Source organism: Gadus morhua, chromosome 23, assembly GCF_902167405.1.
Source record: "Gadus morhua chromosome 23, gadMor3.0, whole genome shotgun sequence".
NCBI classification, from domain to species: Eukaryota; Metazoa; Chordata; class Actinopteri; order Gadiformes; family Gadidae; genus Gadus; species Gadus morhua.
This window is the reverse complement of record NC_044070.1, coordinates 17079042-17103603: the sequence shown is the minus strand read 5'-3', so window position 1 is coordinate 17103603 and position 24562 is coordinate 17079042. Positions and strand designations below refer to the sequence as shown.

Below are 24562 nucleotides of genomic sequence, written 5' to 3'. Positions count from 1 at the left end.
CAGAGTGAGTTAAACAATGGACGTCAATATTTAAATTTTCCTGCGAGATGAATGAAGGAGTCTAAACCTTTATCTAGGGGGACTTGAGCCTCAGCCTGTTTATTCGAGGGAGGAAATCAACTAGGCCTTAGTAAATAAATAATGTAACGTGCTTATTCCTTTCAGCAAGTGTCCACCCCATCGCCCCCCCCCCCTCTCTATCGACCTGCAGAGCGCAGGGCTGCTAATCGATGGCTAACTTAGGAAGCAATTAGGAGACGGGCAGACTGATGGGCTCTGAAAGAGACACAAGTGATCACCGATCAATACTGCGATAGACCTAAAGGAGCAGATATATACATATACACACACACACACACACACACACACACACACACACACACACACACAAGCACACACGGCTCCTCCCCCTGCTCTTCATTAAGAACACACACACACCTTCAGTGACTCATCCTGTTCTCATTCCGATGGCCTCATTCTTATCTGGAGGCTTGTAAATGCATTAGCATGGTGTATCACACACCCCCAGACACACACATACACACACACACACAAACACACACACACATATACACCCTCACCTGCTCCCCCCTGCCCCCCCCCATACACACACATACACACACACATACACTGGCTTCACACACACACACACACACACACACACACACACACACACACACACACACACACACACACACACACACGCACACACAGACACACACACACACACACACACACACACATACACACACACACACACACACACATACACACACACACCCTCTCTGGCTCAAGGTCGTTGTCAGTCAGCGTCTAACATGAGCTCTAAGATGCAGCACGTAGAAACCACACAATCTGTACAAGTATAATGACCTGGCCTCTGGTTTGAGACCAGTATAATGACCTGTCCTATGATTTGAGACCAGTATAATGACCTGTCCTATGATGTGAGACCAGTATAATGAACTGTCCTATGATGTGAGACCAGTATAATGACCTGTCCTCTGATGTGAGACCAGTATAATGACCTGTCCTCTGATGTGAGACCAGTATAATGACCTGTCCTCTGATGTGAGACCAGTATAATCACCTGTCCTATGATGTGAGACCAGTATAATGATCAGTCCTATGATGTGAGACCAGTATAATGACCTGTCCTTTGATGTGAGACCAGTATAATGACCTGTCCTCTGATGTGAGACCAGTATAATGACCTGTCCTATGATGGGAGACCACTATATCGATCTGTCCTCTGATGTGACCCAGACCCAGACCCAGGACCAGACCCAGACCCAGGACCAGGACCAGAACCGGACCCAGACCCAGACCCAGACCCAGTACCAGACCCAGACACAGACCCAGGACCAGCCCAGACCCAGGACCAGACCCAGGACCAGACCCAGGACCAGACCCAGGACCAGGACCAGAAACAGACCCAGGACCAGACCCAGACCCAGTACAAGACCCAGACAAAGACCCAGGACCAGACCCAGACCAAGGACCAGCCCAGACCCAGGACCAGCCCAGACCCAGGACCATCCCAGACCCAGGACAACACCAGACCCGAAACCACCCCAGACCGAGGACCCATGGAGATCCCCCCTGATGTAGGGTTATTCCCTTGTTTCACTATCTCTGTTGATCTTTGTATTGTGAGGAAACCATGCAACACTGCCCCTAAGATGTGAAGGAAACTGTGGAACGGCATTTCATACACAAAGGCAAAATAAATGTTAGAAATTAATCATCCAGTTAATCTAACCGGAAACTTAATCTTTTCACTTTGGTGGACAATAAAGTTTCTGGAGTTCAGTTCCGTCTGTTTTGAACCCACTAGACGCTCAATGCCCTTCTTCCCCCATCTGGTCTCTGTGCAGCATCAGAACACTGCTCTGTGTTCACTCATCTGGAGAGAGAGAGAGAGAGAGAGAGAGAGAGAGAGAGAGAGAGAGAGAGAGAGAGAGAGAGAGAGAGAGAGAGAGAGAGAGAGAGAGAGAGAGAGAGAGAGAGAGAGAGAGAGAGAGAGAGAGAGAGAGAGAGAGAGAGAGAGAGAGAGAGAGAGAGGCTAAGGACAGCTAGAGTGATCTTTCCCTACACCTATCCCTTTGTATGTCTGAATACTTGTCCCTATGAGTTTGTTCAAACAAGAACTCGACCTCTCTGCTGTTGGGCTGGCAGTATTCCCGGGGTGCAGGGTTAAGGGATTAAAGGGACATCCCTAGAGGAACTCATGTTGTTCTCTGTAAGGAAATGAGGAACGTCAAACTACGCTGGATATTACATTCTTCTATGCCCCTTTTAAAAATGCAGACCTTTGACTGATTTGTGTGCCCTTTTCTTAATTTGGATCGGGTCGTCTCTGTGGAAATATCTTGTTACACACATACACACTGTGAACGCGTAGACTTCCGGTAATCTCATTACTTTGCAGCTGGGTTCAGAGAGTTAATCCTATCAGCGGCTGCACATGGACTCTTAACCTTCTGCTACAAACACAGTGTTTTAAGTGCTCTTGTCACATGATGCACTATAGAGGCTGAAGTAACATGCACACTTCAAGCACATTAAAATGTTGTTGAGAGTGAATGACATTTCTGTTTGTGTTTAAGACATTTCAATTTGGAATGCAGCCAGAGTGAAAGTGCAGGGAAGCCCAGGCAACAGTGGGTCTAACGAATAAACCGAGAGAGGGGTCCGCTCAACATGGAGATCACGGGACCTTCCTGTAGGACCCCAGCTACACCCCCTTCTGACGCTCATCAGGCAGCTGCATGGCTACATGTTCATGGGCAGCGCCGCGGGGTCCGGACCTTGGCCGCGGCCCTAGCATACTGTAGCTCACACTGCGCTACATGAGTCATCGCTCTGTCCCGCACCTCGGACACAAACTATGTCAACCGTTCTCAGGGACATCTGGGTCACGTCAGGGCCGGCAGTCGTCATTTGAGCTTGGTGGGGGGGCAGTTGGTGGTGGGACCGGGTGGAGGTCTGACCAGGTGGTGGTGGTGGTGGGACTGGGGGTTGGTCGGACCGGGTGGTGGTCTGACTGGGTGAAGGTCTGACCAGGATGAGGACCTGGGAGCTCAGGACCAAACTTACCTTTGGGATGTCTTCTTGTACTTCCTCCTGTGGGACAGAAGAGAGGAGAGGGGTCAGAGTCATCTCATTTGACGTTCCTCGAAAACCTGGATTAAGATTCCCTACCCTTGTGTCCATAAATAGGAATTCATTTGATAACTTCTACTACGAATCCCTCCCTCCCCCACTCTTCATTCACACTAAACACGGTGGCCAAAACAACACTGATCAACTGGTTGTATTCCCTAATGACCGCATGTCGCTAGACGGCACCAATAATGAGCCATCATCATTGTTTAGATTGGAGTCCCCAGATGTTCTTATACTAACTAAACCCTCGCTCTGTTCTCAGGAGGTCAGCTGACTCTGAGATCAGATGTCCTTTTGGTTTCATTGGCCACTTTGTAACATGTGTGTGATCTCAGTGGAGGGATTCGACCCCTGTAAATAAAATAGGTCTTTCGCAGACAACTACAGCAAATAAATAAATGATAAATTGCGGCTTTAAAGAGCACATAAAACAGGGAGACAATAGTACGAGATAGGACCCATGCCTTTGTTTTACTACCACAGCATGTCAGGAGGAGATAAAGAGATCTGACCAGAGACTCTTTCAGAGCTCCTCAAACAGCATGCTTACTTATTTTTTTATCGAACATTAACAATATAATAACTGTTATTCCTGTTTACTTATTTATTTTTTTCTACATGTCTTTCTCTGGATTTCAAGTGACTCCAAGAAAGCACTGATCGTACTTGAAGCTTGTTTGCGGACATCCATAATCAAAATGGATGCATGTTGTATCCTGGATTTTAGTCTCAGTCCAAGAGATAGTATTCCTTATTTTCCGGTAAGACAATCACTCTTGGTCACTCTAGCACTCCGGAGCCCCAGGCCAGAATCCTTCAGTGTTCTCCATTGTGATCTCCAGTGTGTTCTCCTCTCTATAGCTTCAGGGTTCTCCTCTCGATAGCTTCAGGGTTCTCCAATGTGTTCTCCTCTCTTTAGTTTGAGGGTTCTCCTCTCTATAGCTTCAGGGTTCTCCAATGTGTTCGCCTCTCTCTAGTTTCAGGGTTCCCCTCTCTATGGCTTCATTGTTCTCCAATGTGTTCTCCAGTGTGTCCTCTCTATAAGGGGAAGAGAGTACAGGGCTGACATCAGGGGCCGGGCCCTGGCCCTTGCTGGGCCCTGTCAGATAGCCAGGAGCCGGCTGGCCTTCCAGCCATTATGGGGTAGCCCTTCTGAGAACTAGCTTGGTAATGAGATCAGTGAAGACAGGATACCCTTGCTCAGAGCTCAGGTCGTCCCAGGTCAGCCGTCATTATGGTCCAGTCATTATGCTGCTGGCCCGTTATGGTCAGCCAATAGACAACATCCTCTCTGCCTCATTTAATAGGCTGTAAGCCGACTCTTGTCCACATTATGACTGCGGCTGTTATATTTGTATACATTTTATGTTATAGTATGTGTTAGCTCGCACTGCATCATTTACCTTACTATTTCTAGTTTCTTAATTCCTTTCAGTTATTTCTAGTTTATCTCCACTAAATAAATGTCTTCATGTGGGGGGGGGGGGGGGGAGGGGGTAGGATTTTCTGGCAGCAGGTGTGTGTGCGTCTGTCGGTGCGTGTACGGTGTGTGGTAGTGCAGCGAGACCTCATGCGTGCGCTCAGCTGGGCAGCAGAGCGTAGCGCACATGAGCATTTGTTTGTTTGCGTGGCCAGCTGCTCCCGGCCATCCAGGAGAGAGAGGCTGCTTTCATGGTGTGAACCGGATCTCTGCCGCTGGCGTCCTGCCGGTATGACGCTGCGCCCAACACCATGACCCCCACACGTCCCCAGCAGTCATGTAGCCAGCGGACCACCACAGGGGGGAGGGAGGGGGGGGGGGGGCGGAAGTGGGAAAGCGGAAGGGGTCCGACTGCGAGGTCAAACGCAGACCACAGCTGCCTCCCTTCAGGGTCTATTCGGAGAGCTGATGGTCCTCGCAGGAGGCTGAGCTCTGGCGCTCGGAGGGGCAGGTCTACCAGGGTCCGCGCTGAGAGACTGACCCAGGTAGACCTGGGTCAGTCTTTCAGGTCTACTGGCTCACTGCTGATTTACAGGCTCCATGCTGAGTGATTGAAGCCCTGAAGGTCTACCTGGGTCCGTGCTGAGTGACTGAACCCTTGCAGGTCTAGTGGATCCATGAGCATACGAATGTCATTATGTTGGTAGAAATGGGGTTTAGGTACTTCATAATGGCCCCACAGTGTTGATCAGCTCTGACCCACTGCACTACAGGCCTACTGATCAGCTCTGACCCACTGCCTACAGAGCGGACCGTAGGCCTATAGAACGGATATTAGGCCTAAAAAAATATATAAAAGTTGAATAAAAGATAAAGCTCCATACCACGTGGCCCGTTCTAAACCCTCAGGGCGTACCTCCTACTGAGAGACCTCCATAACTACGGGTGATGACAGAATCACAAAAATAAATGTTCAGAACCAATAATCAGATCTATTCAATGAGGGATAAAAAAAACAGCAACACAACAAAGCCACCGGATCAGGTCTTAGACTGTACACTATCAGTCTGATATCAGGGTTAGGGTTAGGATGATAATGGAATTAGACTGTAGACTATCAGTCTGATATCAGGAGACCAGAATGATAATGATCGTAGACTATAGACTATCAGTATTATATCAGACCAGAATGATAACGGTCTTAGACTGTAAACTATCAGTCCGATATCAGGTAATGTTAGGGTAAGGATGATAACGGAATTAGACTGTAAACTATCATTCTGATATGAGGTAGGGGTTGGGATGATAACAGAATTAGACTGTAAACTATCAGTCTGATATCAGGGTTAGGGTTAGGGTTAGGATGATAACGGTCTGAGACTGTAAACTATCGGTCTGATATCAGGTAGGGTTAGGTTAAGGATCAGTGGTGGAGCTAGGGGGTGGCCAGGGGTGGCCGGGGCCACCCTAGACTGATGGTGTGTTCCTGAGTCCTCGGACGCCAGCCTTCCGAGTTGCACCTTTGACGTCATTTCTGGTCTCGGGGCATTTATAGCGTTCCCGTGTGACTTTGTGATTGTGTCATGTCATTGGCTAGTCGTTATTTATTGTTAGCTACATTAGCCTCTTTAGAAAAACAGCTCGAAAACAAACAACACAACTTAACATTGTATTGCACGCACATCAAGACCGTGCAATGCATAAATTGGTGACAGGAATAAAGTAGCAATGTAATCAAGTGTGTAAGAGCATTTGAAATCGACATTAAAATGACCAACGAGGTACAAATACAAAGAAAATAAATCTCTTCACGGGCGCAGCCACTTTGTTGAGAGCTTCATCACTGCTCTCGGTCTACTCTCTGACTTCCGACTCGGTAGGCTGGCGTCCGAGGATTCAGGAACACACCATTAGTCCCGGCCACCCCATTGGCCACCCTTGTCGTATTTGCATTTTCTTTCTTTGTTCGCAGACACTTATGCATTATGTCTGGCTCTTACGTCCACATCTGGTGAACAGATGCCCTCTGATATTGCGGAAATCACAAAGATCATTGAACCATTCAAAGAGGTATTCCATGAGCTGTTCAGGTTATGCAAATGAGCCATTGCCATACCTGTGAGTACAGCTACCTGTGAACGAAGCATTTCCACACTCAAACTAGTCAAGACCTACCTTAAATCTACCATGGATGATGTTCGACTAAGCAATCTAGGAGTTTTGAGTGTAGAGTCAAGACGAGCAAAAGCCCTGCATTTTGGTGATTTTGTGAATCGCTTTGCTACAAACCACAATAATCGCAGAATACCGCTGTTGAAGATGAATCTATGCCAAGTTTACGTATTTTGTATATCTTAGAGGCAGGGATTCAAAAGTTTAACAAAATAATGTCTTTGCAATTGTGTAATTTATTTTCTGACAAATGCACTGCATTTTAACTTTTTACTTTTACAGTGTTAGATCAGAAGGTCGAGTTAGTGTTTTTTTTAAACAGACCTGAAAAGCTGAGACCAACCTGCACTTGTCTTAGAATCTGAGTTCAATCAATAAACATGAGGCCTTTTGAAATGTGACATTTAAAATGAGTCAGAAATGAATTTCTTCTGATGATGTTTTTTGATCAGAAAAAAAATTGCTCATAGGTAACTGCAAGAAATTAATAAAGTAAAATGTATTAGACAATTACACCAGTCTGAATTAATATTATGACGTAGAGTTACAGCGTGTACATGCCTTAAATATTTCAAGATGCCTTATATCAGGCCTTGACATTAAGCTTTTTAAGGCACTTGCCCAAAGTGGCAAGTGGCTGTTAAGTGGCTGTTATGTTTTACTTGCCCCCTTGATATTAGGGCCTGAAAATTAATTAATTAATATATACATATAGGGCCTACTACAGCATCAGAATGACAACATTTATTTTTATCGATTTTTTGTGAATATTGCAAACTATTAATTGCATCCCGATTCACTATAATGCAAAATGATCAGCAAATAATGACCTGTAGTAAGTAATAGGCCATTGGCAACTACTACACCAATCAGAATGAAAAAAAATATTTGCATTGATTTGTAGTGATTTCTTTCCTAAAACAATTCCACCTGAAGTCTGTGGGATATCATTTCTGTTTTATCGAAAAACCAACGCACAGCACTGTAGAAAGTTCCGCTCCCGCGATATAGGAGGACGTTTTTTTTTGTAGGCATATTAAGTGTATTTTCAACCAAAAATAAATCCCTTTCCCAAACGGGCGACTACATGTCACATTTAAGCTGCCCAATCACAGAGTTCACCTGCCCCTGGCAAGCGTAGAACCAATAATGTCGAGGCCTGCCTTATATCATATTTAGATTTATGTGCCACCCCAAAATGATCTCTGGTCTCACCCTAGCCACCCCACTGAAAATGTTCTAGCCCCGCCACTGTTTAGGATGAAAACGGTGTCAGACTGTAAACTATCAGTCTGATATCAGGGTTAGGGTTAGGATGATAACGGTTTTAGACTGTAAACTATCAGTCTGATATATGGGTTAGGGTTAGAAAGATAACGGTCTTACGGTCGGCCTAAACTATCAGTCTGATATCAGGGAGGGTTAGAGTTAGGATGAGAACGGCGCTACTCACAGTCCCCGCAGTCTCAGCCAGATCTTCTCGATCTGCTCCGGCTGCAGGTACTTCAGCGAGTTGCTCTCAAAATCCTCGATCTCCTTAGTAGGCGAGTCCATGTGGAGGAGACCCCCCGGAGAGCGAGACATGAGACGGCTCCTCGTCGCGCCACGGGGGGGCTGCCGCCGCCCGCCGCCAGGACGACCGGAGAGACACTCCGTTAGACGACCGGGGAAAACTCCGGTAGACGACCGGAGGGTATTGAGAGTCGGAGCGTCTCTGCCCGGTGCCTCGCTAACCTTTCTCCAGTCTTCCTCCGGTCCGCTCCCTGTCCCTGTCCCAGTCCCGGACCCGCACCCGTCAGCGCGTCCTCGCCTGACAGTCTCCGGAAGGTTCCCGCGAGAAACGCACGGGGTGGGACGGGGTGTTCGAGTCGTGTAGCTCGGAGTGTGTGTGCGTGTGTGTGTGTGTGGTTGTGTACGCGCGTCGGACGGACCTCTGACTGCTGCCCTGAACTCACTGAGCTCCGGTATATACCACCCCCCCCCCCCCCCACCACCACCACCACCCCGCCCTCCCGGGGCTGAGCTGGGACGGGACGGGAGGGGGCGTGTGGGTCAGTCTGCGCGCGCGCGCGTGTGTGTGTGTGTGTGCGTGTGTGTGCGCGTGTGTTTGTGTTTGTGTGCGAGTGTGCGTGGGTGCGTGTTAGTGTGCGTGTGTGTGTGTTTATCTCTGTAGCATATGCTGATGGAAGTAATTGACCAATGGTTTGAAAGACTGATGAAGGAAGAACTGACGAGCAGCCTATCAACATCTGTCTGTCCGTCTACAAATCTAGAGATCTATCTGTCTCTGTCTATCAATTATCTATCCATCTATCTTGATTCCCGTTTGATCATCTGATCAAATTAATCAATTTATCTCAACAGGAGGAATAATTGGAGTCTGAATTAGAATCCTAAAACAGTTGTTGATTGATAAACCAAAAATGAATTTCATAATTTCGATGCGTTGGATGGCTAACAACCGACAGATTGAACCTGTCCGAGACAAAATACCAGTATAAAGAAAGAATAGACCAAACGAGCAGAATAATAGTATTTAACCACAGCTTTTTTGGTGCCCCAGTATGTCTCTGGTATAGGTACCACCCCTGCCACTGCTCAACATCCCTGGAAGCAGGGACCACTCTGTGTGGCCGCTCCTCACAACTAACAAACCACCAGCTCTTCACTACTAACAAACCAAAGCTCTTCACCACTTACAACCGACTAGCGCTTCACTGTTAACAAACCACTAACTCTTCACTGCTAACAAACCACTAGCTTTTCACCTCTAGCAACTAGCTCTTCACATCCAACAAACCAAGGTTGTACCTCCGGATCCGGACGAAATGCGTCCGTATCTCTTCACCGTTAACAAACCGCTAGCTCTTCACGGCCAAAAAAGCACTAGCCCTTCACGGCTAACAAACCACCAGCCCCTCACGGCTAACAAACCACTAGACCTCATCACTAAAAAACTGCTAGCTCTTCACCGCTAACAAACCATTAGCCCAAATTAAAATAGGCCTAAAGAACATGACATTATCAATAATAATTCATTCCTATTTTGTAGAAAGAGTTGAAGCATCGCTGTGCTCTTAACTAGTCAGGTCATAGGCCTTTGGAACAAACGTGAATTATTATTCAATTCTCAGATTATAAAAAAACACGTCCACATCTCAGAATAAAAAAAGAATGAACAATTTATGATAACAAATGATAATCCTTCAATCACAAGCACATATTTTTCTTTCTTTGGATTCAGTCAGCCTACTTTCGTGACCTTTGGCCGGAGTACAGGCATTCAGCATGTGATAAAGACGTGTGTGTGTGTGTGTGTGTGTGTGTGTGTGTGTGTGTGTGTGTGTGTGTGTGTGTGTGTGTGTGTGTGTGTGTGTGTGTGTGTGTGTGTGTGTGTGTGTGTGTGTGTGTGTGTGACATTTCACTTGACTGAGCTATGCAAAAAGCTCTGATATTGGATGGATATTGTTAAAAACACAATACACACCTGAGCAGCCTTTGTCCCCACATGCTCCAATGAAAGGCAAAGACTCACTATTCACAGAATGGAGCAACCTGCCTTGTGTTCATTGTTTCTAACGATACCGATAGTTAGGTTAGCAAAGAAATGAGCCCATAAACAACTAAATGAAACCGGATTGCTTTTGATCATTTATCATTATCTGATGAGGGATGAGACTGAGTGAAAGTTAAACATCTTATTTTCTTACATTATTGTACTTTACTTTTTGGATTTTACTTAGCATTTGAACAAAAAGGTGAACAGTTAAAGGACATACTGATATGTGTCATGTGACCACTATGTGACCCGACCATGTGACCACCATGTGCTTCAATCTTATTTGTATTTCTTTATTTTCTTTTATTTGCCCTTTTTGTACAGAAATATGTCAAAGACTTCTGGCTCATTCTTTTTGGCATGAGAACTCAGAGAGTAAGAAGCGGCCATCTTTACTAACAGGCATGGCCTCACTCCCAGAGCTGGAAAGTGAAAGCAGGCAGCATCAGACAGGCTCGCTAAATGCTCTCTCCTCCCGCCCTTCACTCATCTATTATTGACATTTTAATCCGCAATAACTCCCCAGGTCAGGGAACCTATAGAGGAAGATGTGTCTCCCACCAGGTTCAAATATCTGATGGAAACACAGGGATAATAGAGTCTGAAGGCTCCTGTCCTCTCCTGTGTGTGTGTGTGTGTGTGTGTGTGTGTGTGTGTGTGTGTGTGTGTGTGTGTGTGTGTGTGTGTGTGTGTGTGTGTGTGTGTGTGTGCGTGCGTGCGTGCGTGCGTGCGTGCGTGCGTGCGTGCGTGCGTGCGTGCGTGCGTGCGTGCGTGCGTGTGTGTGTGTGTGTGTGTGTGCTTGTTAATATGTGTACAAGTGTGTACATGTGTGAGTATGTACACACCTCTAGTATGTGTATGTGTGTTGGTGTGTGTATGTGTGTGCACTTGCCTGAGTATGTGTGTGTGTTAGTATTTCTATGTGTGTGTGTGTGTGTGTGTGTGTGTGTGTGTGTGTGTGTGTGTGTGTGTGTGTGTGTGTGTGCTTATGTGTGTGTGTGTGTGTGTGTGTGTGTGTGTGTGTGTGTGTGTGTGTGTGTGTGTGTGTGTGTGTGTGTGTGTGTGTGTGTGTGTTTGTGTGTGTGTTTAGTAAAGCTACACCAGACAGGTGGAAACATAGACTCCCTGTGGTGCTGTTATCCAGCAGACAACAGGAGGCCCAGCGGTGCAGCTTACAGGTGATTAATGGACTCAGTGGACCCACTGAGCTCTGCACTTCTTCACCAAAGAGACCTGCAGCACAACCGTACCGTTGCTATGGGCCCTCACCAGTCTGTTGCTACGGGCCTACACCAGTCTGCCACTATGGGCCTACACCAGTCTGTTGCTTTGGGCCTGCAGCATTGTGTTGCTATTGGCCTACACCAGTCTGTTGCTATGGGCCTACACCATACTGTTGCTATGGGCCTGAACCAGTATATTGCTATGAGCCGACACCATACTGTTGCTATGGGCCTACACCAGCCTGTTGCTGCCTACATCGTACTGTTGTTATGGGCGTACACCAGTCTGTTGCTATGGGCCTACAGCATACTGTTGCTATGGGCTCAGAGACCATAGCAACATAGCAACGGGAGAGAGACCACGTGGGACTACAGCAGTCTGTTGCTATGGGCCTACACCAGTGTGTTGCTATGGGCCTACACCAGTCTGTTTGCTATGGGCCTACACCGTACTGCTGCTATGGGACTACACCAATCTGTTGCTATGGGCCTGAATTTAGAAAGACAGTCGTTTGTTGTGACACTGGTTTTCCTGCCTGCTCCTCTTCTGCCACAAGGACTTTGTAGTTTCCTCAATCTAAGCTTTTGTCTTTACTTTCCAAAAGCACACCCATCTATAGCACCAATCCATAGCACCCATCCGTATCACCCCTCCATATCATCCATCCATATCACCCCTCCATATCACCCCTCCATATCACCCCTCCATATCACCCCTCCATATCACCCCTCCATAACACTCTTCTATAGAACCCATCCATATCAGAGAGAGAGAGGGAGAGAGAGAGAGAGAGAGAGAGAGAGAGAGAGAGAGAGAGAGAGAGAGAGAGAGAGAGAGGGAGAGGGAGAGGGAGAGGGAGAGAGAGAGAGAGAGAGAGAGAGAGAGAGAGAGAGAGAGAGAGAGAGAGAGAGAGAGAGAGATTGAGGAAAGCAAAATCAAAACCCAAAAGAGGCAACTACATGTAAGGAATTGCAGCTCTCCGGATAAGCAGGTGAAACAATGGCAGAGACAGGAGAAGGAGGGATGAGGGGAGGGCAGAGAGGAGGGTTAGCATGGGAGGACGTCCAGCAGACATCCTTGGAGCACAGCCTGGCCAAGTTTTGTGTGTAAGTGCTTCGAGGTTCTGACCAGACACCTCCATAACTCTGTGGCGCACGTAGCGTTTATTAAAAGACTGGAACAGAAATACACACTCTCATGTTCCATCCTCTAAATTCTGGACCTCTCCTCTCAAATGAAAGTTTAGAAAGGGTGTCTGACACACACACACATATACACAATATATGAACACACACACACACACACACACACACACACACACACACACACACACACACACACACACACACACACACACACGCACACACACACAAAGGATTAACTTTAGATATTCAACATAATGGTGATTGTTTCGTCCATGTGCATGGTGCCTTCAGCAGCACAGTCAAACCAGTGTATTGTTTAGAAAGACAGAAGAGGTTTCTGTAGAGATGAAGTGTGCTATCCAGTCAGAGGCAGCTGGTCTGGGACCAGTACATCAGTAATGAGGCGATCAGACAGAACCTGATGAACGTATGAAACGGGGGGATACGTTAGGGGATTAACCCCCGGCTGAATGGAAGAGGGTTAGGTCATGAAACCTTGATCTTTCAGCAGGGCAGACGTCACCACCTGGATCCAGTCCCAACTACATCCTTTCAGCATCACTGCTTTCATATCTCTCTCCAACCTCGTTTGAAATGATTGTCTGTTGTTTTCATGTATTTTGGAGACGTGTTCTTTCAATAACAAAGGAAGCATTATGGAGGTGTAGGTAGATAGGCCGGTAGCCTGAGAACATTTATATTAATGTTAATTAATGTTTACTTCATCGTTAACTAAAGGCTTATTAAGGACTTATGACTGAAGGGATTATAAAGGGTTTACCAGAAGATCGTATTACCTCCACCTAGCAAAGAGCACAAGGTCACCTTGACTAGTGAAGAGAGGAAGGGGGGAGAGAGAGTGGGGGAGCGAAAGAGAGAGAAGGGGGGGAGAGAGAACGAGAGAGAGGGAGTGTGAGGGAGAGAGAGTGGGGGAGAGAGATGGGGGGGAGAGTGGGGGATGGAGAGAGAGAGAGAGAGAGAGAGAGAGAGAGAGAGAGAGAGAGAGAGAGAGAGAGAGAGAGAGAGAGTTGGGGAGAGAGACTGGGGGGGAGAGAAAGAGAGGAGATAGAGTATTATAAATGTGATGTGTTAGACGCATTACTGATAGACCTCCCTCTCTTTATCTGACAGATACCATGTGTTAGTATTAAACATCTGACTGAAGCTCTATCTCTGTCTCTTACACACACACAGATATAATAACCCACATGACATGATGAGAGCTGTCACTCACTTGCCAGCAGGTTATATAAAGCGGATGATGCGGCCGGCACTGAAGGGTTTATAAAAACGATCTGAAGCACAGTGCGTGTGTGTGTGTGTGTGTGTGTGTGTGTGTGTGTGTGTGTGTGTGTGTGTGTGTGTGTGTGTGTGTGTGTGTGTGTGTGTGTGTGTGTGCGTGTGTGTGTGTGTGTGTGTGTGTGATACAACGGGAGCATCAGGAGCTTGTGATTGGCCAGGCAGGCCGGGCCAACGGCCCCGCACAGCGTGTTGTGGCAGCAGGGGGGCCGCCGGACCCAGGAGGGGGGGGGGGGGGTTGGGGATCAGCCTGCCGAGCACATAGGTTGAGTCCAAAGGTTCTCATGCTTCACAGAATGCGCTCTCTAGTAACGTAGTTTACTACCAGTGGCTCCATTGGTTCATAAAACAGCCTCCCAGGTCTGGTGGAAGAATCATGAGGACTCACTGCCAGTGAAGTGACCGCTGTCCCGTGTGTGACATCACTTATGGAAAACATGATGCTTGGACCAATGGGAGAGCAGCTCTGAATTATGACGTTGAACAATATATACTTGCTTTATGAAATTGCCCCATGTATCAGGTCACAATTAGTTTTCTGAGTAGTGTGAACATTGTGGATAAAATCGGAGAAAAAGCAATTTGTACTTGAACTTAAGATGATGCAGACAACATATGCCGCCATAGGCCCCTGACCTTCAGTCCTCCATGAAGGGTGAGCCTGAAATGAACTCCCCCACCATCACGGCAATGCTACTGTCCATTATCAACCTCTGCTCTGTGCTTTATGGGACACTGAACAAATGATGCTGATGCTCCTATCTTACGCACATGCAGACAGACATGCAGACAGACAGGCAGACAGACAGGCAGACAGACAGGCAGACAGACATGCACACTCCTGCTCAAAGATGTGGCACATCAATTACACTCAAACTTGTACACATGGATGTGCACACACAAACACACAGACGCACACACACACGCACACACACACACGCACACACACACACACACACACACACAAACACACAAAGAGTCACACTCAAACACACACACACACACACACAGTAGCGCACACAGTAGCGCACACACACACACACAAACACACACACACACACACACACACACACACTCAAAGAGAGTTGCAGGGCAGGAAGGAACAGTGTGTGTGTGTGTGTGTGTGTGTGTGTGTGTGTGTGTGTGTGTGTGTGTGTGTGTGTGTGTGTGTGTGTGTGTGTGTGTGTGTGTGTGTGTGTGTGTGTGTGTTCCCCAGCACCTGATGGCGGTGCGCTCCATGGCATCGGGGCCGTCCACCGTGGGCAGCTCGTCCGCCAGGATCTGGTCCGGGCTGCGCGGGTCGATCACGATGCCGGGCCGGTCCTTGTCTTTGATCCCGATCCCCGCCGTGATGGCGTTCCACAAAGCATTCTGGGATTTAGAGCCTTGAGAGAGAGACGAAATGGGGAGGATTTTCTTTCAAATTAATTTTCTGAGAAAAATATATCTATATCTATATATCTATATATTTATTAATATTAATGATAATAAAACATAACTCGATGACGCTTTACAGAGTGAACACAAAATAAGTGGTTCTGAGCGTGGTTGTGTCCGTATATAGGCCTATATATATATATATGTATATAAGCATAATATACGGACACAACCACACTCATATGTATAAATAAATAAATATATAAATATTTATAATAAATAAATAATAAAAAAAAAAAAAACACAGTCTGAAGGTCACTATATGACCTTCAGTCTGTCTATCGCCCATTCTCTTTGAAATTATTTAAACAGCTTATTTTTTTAATGAGACGAAACGATTGATAAATAAACCCATCTGCAGACCTCCCTTTCAGTGCGCTCGTGCCGCTGCTAGCTATTTTGGGGCCCTAAGCATAACTCCTTTATGCCCCCCCCCCCCCCGAAAAAAAGAATTGGTTTCTGCCAGTTTAACATTTTATTAAAACGCAAAAGTTAAATCACAGTTCACAGAACAGCCAAAACATACATACAGTATTGGAATGTCCAAAATCTTTTAAATTAAATAGTCCATAAATACAAACTTATAACCAGAAGTATACAAGTAAGAAAAATTCTTCTATGAAGCAAAGATTTACAAGCAGACACTATTTACACAAATATTTACACACTTTACTTTGTAAACAGAGACAGCCTATTTTTTTTATTTTTTTTTATTTTTTGTGGGGCCCCTCAGGACTTGAGGCCCTACGCGCAGCGCGTAGTGCGCGTTATGGGAGCGGCGGCACTCCCCCTGATATCGAGCCAATACCCGCTTACATCTATCAACACCGCACAGCCGCATCCAGCGCTGAGCTTGACTGCCTCCTACTGGCCATGTAGAGCCAGCACAGGGAACCACTGACACGTTCCTGCTATAACAGGCCAAATTTTGGATCATACAGGCACAACACATGGCCAGTGGCGGATTAAGTTTGTCATTGGCCCTGAGGCTACGATTTGTGTGTCTTACTGAACAAAAAAATTATCTTGAACAAAAAAAAACGTAATTTAGTGTCATGTGTAAAAGAGTTCTAGGAGTATAACATGGCCCACACTCACATATACGGGGGCACTGGAATACACACACCCATTGAGACAGCCTCGACTAAAACAGCAATGATGCAAAAAAAGTGTGAAGTCGCAATAGCTGTAGCGACCACGCATTTCTATGGACCAACTGACCGACCCACCGACAGAGCGACCTGAAAAGGCATTCACAGGGTATTTGCAAGCTGGTAACAGCCTTTAGCTTTCTAACCCAAGAGGTAGGCCTTCAACATCTGCAGTACACAACACCCTGATTTACTGAGGCTTATCGCAACATCCTTACACAAATCGAACCGCTGTGCAATACTGAAATAAAACAAAGCCATACAAATACAACAAACAAAGTAGCAGGACATAACAGCAATAATGCCACACAGCAAAATCCTAAATGCATATTCTTACTCTAGAAGTTAAGAATAAGAGGTTTTCTTCCTTGTTTTTCTCACAGAGAACCAATTTGCGCAAAATATCGCTTTCAATGGACAGATCAGTGAATGATTGATTGATTGATTTTATCTGACCATTTTGACATAAAATATGAACAGCACTCTGTGTCATACATTAAAATACATAAAAAATCAGGAATGACACAATAAAGCCCGAAGGCTTATTTCCATTGTGGTCCCTGTGTGGCAGGAAAAGGTGATTCAGTCTGTTTTGGCCAATCCTTTGTGTATGTGTGGACGTGTGTGTGAGTGTGAGTGTGAGTGTGAGTGTGAGTGTGAGTGCGTGTGTGTGTGTGTGTGTGTGTGTGTGTGTGTGTGTGTGTGTGTGTGAGTGTGTGTGTGTGTGTGTGTGTGTGTGTGTGTGTGTGTGTGTGCGTGTGTGTGTGTGTGTGTGTGTGTGTGTGTGCGCGCGCAGCGGCGAAGGAACTCACGTGCAAAGCGAGCCAGAGGTCTCCGGTTGGTCTCCCCAGCCTCGTTGGCCACTGTGGGAAAGAGGAAGGGTTCATGGGAGTGTTGAGGACAACGTACCGCCGCCCAGTGCATCCTATTGGTTCATGTTTCCGAGTGAAAGTCTGTCCAGTTGGGCTCACTTTTGTCGCTAGAGGAACAATGCCAACCTTTCTGGGAGAGTCTTACAAAATGAATGAATAAGCCATCTGAATTCAAACAACAGTTAGTCAATCAACGAACTAGAGTCCAGGGCCGTGTTCAGGAGGAGAGATCAGGGAAACAGACCAGGGCGCCGTCAACATGCCCAATAAAGACACAATATGTGGTTCTACATTGAACCACAACAAGCATCACTACCACAACTCCTGTTCTATGTCGGGTGAACGTCAATCTTGAATTATTCAGGACATCACAGCAATTAACTAATCCCTGTCTCTGCGGGCGGTGGAACTCACCACTCAAACACTGGACTGACTTCTTCATTCATTTTACCTACAGTCCACATCCACATTGCACACACAAACCTGCTCAAACAAACAATGGACTCTGAGGGCCCTCTAAGCCTGTTCACCAGCTCTCTCTGGCATTTGGATCTTTGGATCTCGAGAGGAATATAGTTTGGAACATGTGTGAGTGGGACAACACTAAAGGATTGAACAACTAATGTTCTCTGGTTGAACAAACACACATTATCTCTGAAATAACCGCAGGAATAAAAGCAAAAACCCCTAGAGAACAGCAGCATGAAGCCATAATAGGCAGGATTTATTCATTTGCAATATACTCTCAACTAATTAAAAGTCTTCAGTTTCCAAGGTTAGAAAAAGAATCAGAGGAATCACACGCTTGGATTTCTGTGGGCTCAGTTCATGGCCAATCACAGCCACAGTCTAGAAACATCAAATCAAATGTTGCGCATTGTGGCTGAGAGGCAGGACCTCTGTATATACACAGAGAGTGTGTCTGTAAAGCAGGACCTCTGTGTATATACAGAGACTGTGTCTTTAAGGCAGGACCTCTGTGTATATACAGAGACTGTGTCTGTAAAGCAGGACCTCTGTGTATGTACAGAGACTGTGTCTGTAAGGCAGGACCTCTGTGTATATACAGAGACTGTGTCTGTAAAGCAGGACCTCTGTGTATGTACAGAGACTGTGTCTGTAAGGCAGGACCTCTGTGTATATACAGAGACTGTGTCTGTAAAGCAGGACCTCTTTGTATATACAGAAACTGTGTCTGTAAGGTTGGACCTCCGTGTATATACAGAGGGTGTGTCTGTAAGGTTGGACCTCTGTGTATATACAGAGGGTGTGTCTGTAAGGTAGGACCTCCTTGGAGGGCGTGTGCTCTGTAGAACTCAACAGGCTTTAGCCCTGCAGCCAGGTGCTTGAGGCTCGGCGGAACTCCGCCTCCTCGCTCCCTCAAGTCAGATGTCTTCACCTCTGATGCTCCGGCCTCCCGCCTCTCGTTATAAAGCAGCAGAGCTAATTCCCGACATTAGGACGTGATGACGAGGGCAGCCGGGGGCTGGCGGTAGAGCAGCCGGGAGGCTGAGCGGACCTGATGAAACCCTGCAGAGCTCTGCTGTCCACACCTCTGCGGCTCTGACTGCAAGCTAAAGGGACGGCCTTGAAGACACCGTGTTGCCTTCAGTGGAGATAGAACAGAAGGTAGAGAGCGACGCTCCGACGACACCAGGGGCGATTCTAGGTTCTGACTTTTGGGGGGGCTCAACCCCAGGAAGCCACAGGGGTATTTGAAGTATATAAAGTCCTGTCCAAGATTTTTTTATTCCACAACCTTTATTTTATTAGTAATAGGCTGTTGTATGTCTAAGCCAAAAGCTGGCAGTGTCAGCTAAATAATGCAGTTCTGAATCACTAAAGTGATGAAAGGAAAAAATACTATTTGGATGAAGGAATAATTAATGGCTGGGAACTGTAATAACAAATTTGAGGTATATTAAATTTCCTTTGGGTCAGTTTCACTCAAAAATGACCATATTTCCCCCTTTTTTTTTATTTACACAGCTACTGAAACACATTGGTACAACATGTAATAGATTAATAATATGAGAAACATACCACTATTTTGGTAGTAATATCTACGTTTTCTCACTTTCAGGGACCCATACATTTTTATAAAACTTTTGATGCAAAAAAAAATTGTTCTGATGCAAAAAAAAAAAGGGTGCTAATTTTCAGTTAAAACAAAACTGCTGGCATTATTTTATCAGCTGTGGGCGTTTTCATTGCCATAACAACTTCAGCTAATCAACAAGTACAACATGTTCTAGACCAGTGGCTCTCAATCATTTTCTGTCATTCCCACCCTAGGAGACGCGCCTATTTTTTCGCGCCCTCCCTGAATTGAAATAGCCTACTATTGAGAACCTGCTAATATTTATTTATTTAGATTAATATAATTAGCGGAGATAATATCTGCAACAACTTAAAACAATTTCGAAGTTCAGTTTATTAACTAAATTTGTAACATTTAAACAAGACTGCTAAGTCTATGTGAATCTCAAAACCGAGAAACAAGAACATATGATTCACTGGGGTTTGCATTTAATTAAAAATATTTTTAAACTGTAAACATTGGTCACTTGTCAGTTTCATCAGCCCCTCTGTCATGACTTTATACGATGAAAATTCTTGTAAAACTTCGGGCCATTGGTATTATGTTTATTTAAAATAAAATAAGTAACTTATTCAAATAAATAAATAAATAAGACACTAAGTCCCGTACTGCCACTCGCGCCCCCCCCCCCCCCCACACCTTTTATAAGCTGAGGGCGAGTCTCATAGTATTAGAACATGTGGTACTTGTTGGTTAGCTCACGTTGTTATGGCAATGAACATGCCCTCAGCTGATAAAATAATGCCAGTGTTTTTTTTCAACTGAAAATTAGCACCCATGTCAACTTCTTCTGCTCCTTGCACCTTATCATGCTTATCATGCTACACAGCATTACAAGCCCCTGCCGTCTAAAACATGAAGCAATTCAAGAGGAGGCATAGATAGAATCGCCTTGTGGTCAACTGTCATTTAATAGGCATCTGACAGATTATGTCAAGGTTTTAAAATGATTGTTTTATTGTTAGCTGGTCATGTTATAACGCAGCTGGAAATCGTGGATTTTCTGATAAAGACTGGCAAGCCTTTTTGACAGACAAAACAGCAGAAACTATGTTAAGTGTGCTCGTGCTGCCTTTTTGGTTTTGTCAAACAGGAGACGCCCACCCACCAATCAGAGGTTAGAGATTCCTGCAGGAAGGTTGCGCTTGATTTCACTAGCCCATTTGAGCCTGTTCATTAGTGTACAGCATCCATTCTCTCATTGCTTGTGTAAAAAAAGAAAGGTAGAATATTAGATTTCAGGATGAAATGATAGTGTGGGCTAAGGGATGTTTTGGGTAGGCTTGAGCCCACCCAAAAAAGGTCTAGCTTCGCCACTGGACAACACACACCCTGCTCAGCAATGTACGCTCCGTACGCACAAATATACACACATACACGCATGCACACACACGTACGTGCGCACATGCACACACATGGGGGTCTGCTGAACCCCGAACGCCTGATATCCATGCCTGTGGACGGCGTTCTGACGACTCCAGCAGGAGTCTGGACCTGATCAATCACCTAACATTAGGAAACGAGCAGAACACAAAACAGCAGCTACTTCAGCGACCCCGAATGCATCAGCCCGTGCAAGACCCTGGACATGAGTCCAGACGAAGTGAGGGGAGAGGAGATGTGGACGGACGTGGACGATGACGGGGGTCTGGAAGGGTCTGGGCTCTGTGTGTGTGAGGTCAGGGGTCATGAGACAGCGAAGAACACGAAGAACAAGAAGAACAGGAAGAACAAGAAGAGAGAAGGGAGAAGGTAGAGGAAGTGACAATAGAAGAGACAGAGAGAGAGAGAGAGAGAGAGAGAGAGAGAGAGAGAGAGAGAGAGAGAGAGAGAGAGAGAGAGAGAGAGAGGTAGTGTGGGAGAGAGGGAGAGAGGGGGAGAGGGAGAGAGGGGGAGGGGATAGAGCCTTAGAAAATGGGATGTACTGAGAACCATTGAGAGGGTCTGAGGTCTGGATGGGTTGAGGAGAGGAAAGGACTCTTCATTAGCCATAATGACTCCCTGTACTCAGTCGGCACACTAATCTGCTAGCGTCCTGACAACCAACAACACACATGTGCACGTGCACGCAAGCACACACTAATGTGAGCACACACACACACAAGTGACACAAGCACACACACACGCAGACTCCATCTGGTAACTACATCTAATGTTGTGAACTAGTCCCCAGTCACAACACAGCAGAGTGTCCTGATGAGGTCTCAGTAGTCTTCCCTGGTACTGGAGCAAGCAAAACAAACCTGTGGCACACACACACACACACACACACACGCACACACACACACACACACACACACACACACACACACACACACACACGCGCGCGCGCACACACACTGAAACACATATATTATTTGTAGGTGATGTCACAATCATCATCATCATCTCTCCTGGTCACCATAGCGACAACGCACTTTCAGTCTTAGAAAACACACAGATGCACGCACATGTACACACTGTTCTTGAAGGTGCCCTAATCAGAACACAGCAACAGAGTACATATATATATATATATATATATATATATATATATATAAACACAAACAAAAAGTTCAATAGGACAACAACCTTACATTTCAAAATCCAGTTCCATCCCAGAATGTGGTCATTTTGCAGAAGCTAGGAACCCTCGTCCAAGCGGAGTTAAACACAGGCAGAGAATTCTTCCCGATGCTGGACGTACACCCTTATCTTACCCTTAACTTATCCTTGTCTTACCGATTTTGAAGCTGAAGCCATCCATGCTGAACACACACCCTTATCTTATCCTTATCTTATCCTTGTCTTACCGATGGTGAAGCTGAAGCCATCGATGCTGAACGTCGCACTCCGACACTTTTTGAAGCCTTGCTTCTTTGCTGCCCGCTCCGTCATTTTAGAGTCCTTCAGTTCCCAGTCCTCGCAGCTACTCCTTCTCACTCTCTTTCTCTTTCTCTCTCTCTTACTCTCTTTCTCACTCTCTCACTCTCTCACTCTCTCACTTTCACTCCCTCAGTCTCTCTTTCTCTCTCTGCGAATGAGGTGAGATATAGTAACCTGTGGTCCTCTCTCTCTCTCTCTCTCTCTCTCTCTCTCTCTCTCTCTCTCCCTCCCTCCCTCTCTTTCTCTCCTCTCTTTTGTCCCTGCTCTCTGTGAGTTGTCATTATGAGAAGTGATATAAAAATGTATTTTCAGAACTCTATAGGCTGCATTCATATTCTCACCTCTGGCGTAACGTGGTCATTTGTCCTATATGATCATCAACATTGTGCTTGATGACATTTTATCACTGTGGCTGAAAAAGGGTCTCCGGAGGAACAGTGTATGGAGGCGTGTGATGCTCCGTCTGGCCAGAGGTGGAGGGCAGTGTCCGAGAGAAAGTCTGGCTTTTCGGACGCATACATTATACCGCTGCGGTGTGTGTCGATGTGAAGCTCCGTTCCAGATGATGCATTTCTCCAGCTCTAAGCTCTAAGCTCTACTGCAACCTGAGCTGCTCTGAAAGCCAATCTTTTAATTCACAGCTAGAATCCAACAATCTGTACAAACGCTCTGCCGTCCCACCCACACGGCCTTGGTGATTGAAGAGACACTGGACTACCTCTCACCTGAGGGAGGGGGGGTGGAGGAGGGAGGGGGGAGGAGGGAGGAGGGAGGGAGACAGTGAACAAGTGAGGAGGTGTGAACAAAAAGAACTACCCTTGCTGCCTGCTGTCTTCATTCTCTCTCTGGTGACCTCGCTATCACTCGCTCCCTCTGGCACACTCAATCTCTCTCTCTCTCTCCCTCTCGCTCCCGCTCTCGCTCTCGCTCTCGCTCTCGCTCTCTCGCTCTCTCTCTCTCTCTCTCTCTCTCTCTCTCTCTCTCTCTCTCTCTCTCTCTCTCTCTCTCTCTCTCTCTCTCTCTCTCTCTCTCTCTCTCTCTGTCTCTCTCGGTCTCTGTTGATTCCACTGCTTCAGGATCACCTCGGTTTCGAGGAGGTAACACGTTTCCATAGGAACCACGTCTGAAAGCAGGTAGCTGCGTCTCTTGGTGGGGATCAACTGGTGGTTTGATTCATACTGGAGAATCTTTCTAGCTCACGCATATTTGTTAATGGAGTAAATAAGTTAAATATTGCAGGTTTATGTCATGTTACTTCAAATGATGTTTCCATATGCTATGGAATGTAATTAGTTCCATTAAGTCTGTACCTTCTTTTTTTAAACCTGAGGAGGCTACTTAACAGGGTTTTTAATGTCCACATTTTATATAGTAGTTTAGTAGGCATGTCTTGGATTTATAAATAATTAAAAACATGTTATAATAATTTCATCTAAGACATTGTGCTAGAATCTGGATATCTGAGCGAAGCCATAGCTGATTCTAGCTATCTGAGTCTAACTTTGTGAATCAGCCATCTAGCTGAATGTTGTAGTATATGGCAACACGGAAGGGCCAGACCACAGGAATCTGTGGTCGTATTCCTGTCTGAATGAAAGCCGTGCATCACACATACAATGGGACGGTGGGACGGTGGGACTGGGACCCATGCCGCATCAACCCCTGCATGAGAACTTACGTCTAGATTCAGTGTCCTCTCTACTATGCTGAGCTCTGAATAACAGGGTTACGGAAGCATCCCTACTCCCGGTGCACACGTATTCTGAGTAAGAATCCAGTGATCTGTTTTTGGAGTTCAATCGAAGCTCCACTCGTATGTTTGTATTATCTTTTCTGGAAAACAGAAAATATAAAAATATACGGCATGCAGTTCACGTTCTCTCCACAGGTGAGCGGGCTTTGACTTAGTTTGAACCGGAGCTGCAGTTCTCGTTCTGTCCACAGGGGGGCGGGCCTGACGGTTCAGGTGGAAATTGTCCTTCACTGTGTGAACCGGAGAGTGTTCACCTAGTATTTTCATATTAAGAAAGTGCCAAGTGTCATTGACTTCCATTGTTAAAAAAAAATATTTTAAAAGTTGGTTTTTTTTCAACATTTAAAAATTGGAATGGAGTCTCAAGGTGACAAATTGTGGAAGGAATAGGATCCC

At 46.0% G+C, this 24562-nt stretch overlaps 2 protein-coding genes across 2 annotated transcripts in view; both read right to left on the bottom strand.

The window, feature by feature from the left end:
* LOC115537439 (calcium/calmodulin-dependent 3',5'-cyclic nucleotide phosphodiesterase 1A-like) overlaps positions 1 to 8719 on the bottom strand; it is a 38679-nt gene extending 29960 nt beyond the window's left edge. The window contains 2 exon segments of the mRNA XM_030349372.1: positions 3100 to 3126; positions 8214 to 8719. Coding sequence (XP_030205232.1) covers positions 3100 to 3126; positions 8214 to 8344 — 158 coding nt within the window. The 5' untranslated portion in view covers positions 8345 to 8719.
* A 4332-nt stretch (positions 8720 to 13051) lies between these two features.
* On the bottom strand, positions 13052 to 22582 carry LOC115537670 (calcium/calmodulin-dependent 3',5'-cyclic nucleotide phosphodiesterase 1C-like). The gene is made up of 4 exons (XM_030349715.1): positions 22341 to 22582; positions 17388 to 17438; positions 15207 to 15372; positions 13052 to 13106 (listed from the first exon to the last, which is right to left on the bottom strand). The coding sequence occupies exons 1-4, from the start codon at positions 22423 to 22425 to the stop codon at positions 13052 to 13054; spliced, it is 357 nt and encodes a 118-aa protein (XP_030205575.1). The 5' UTR covers positions 22426 to 22582.
* Between the last annotated feature and the right edge of the window lie 1980 nt (positions 22583 to 24562).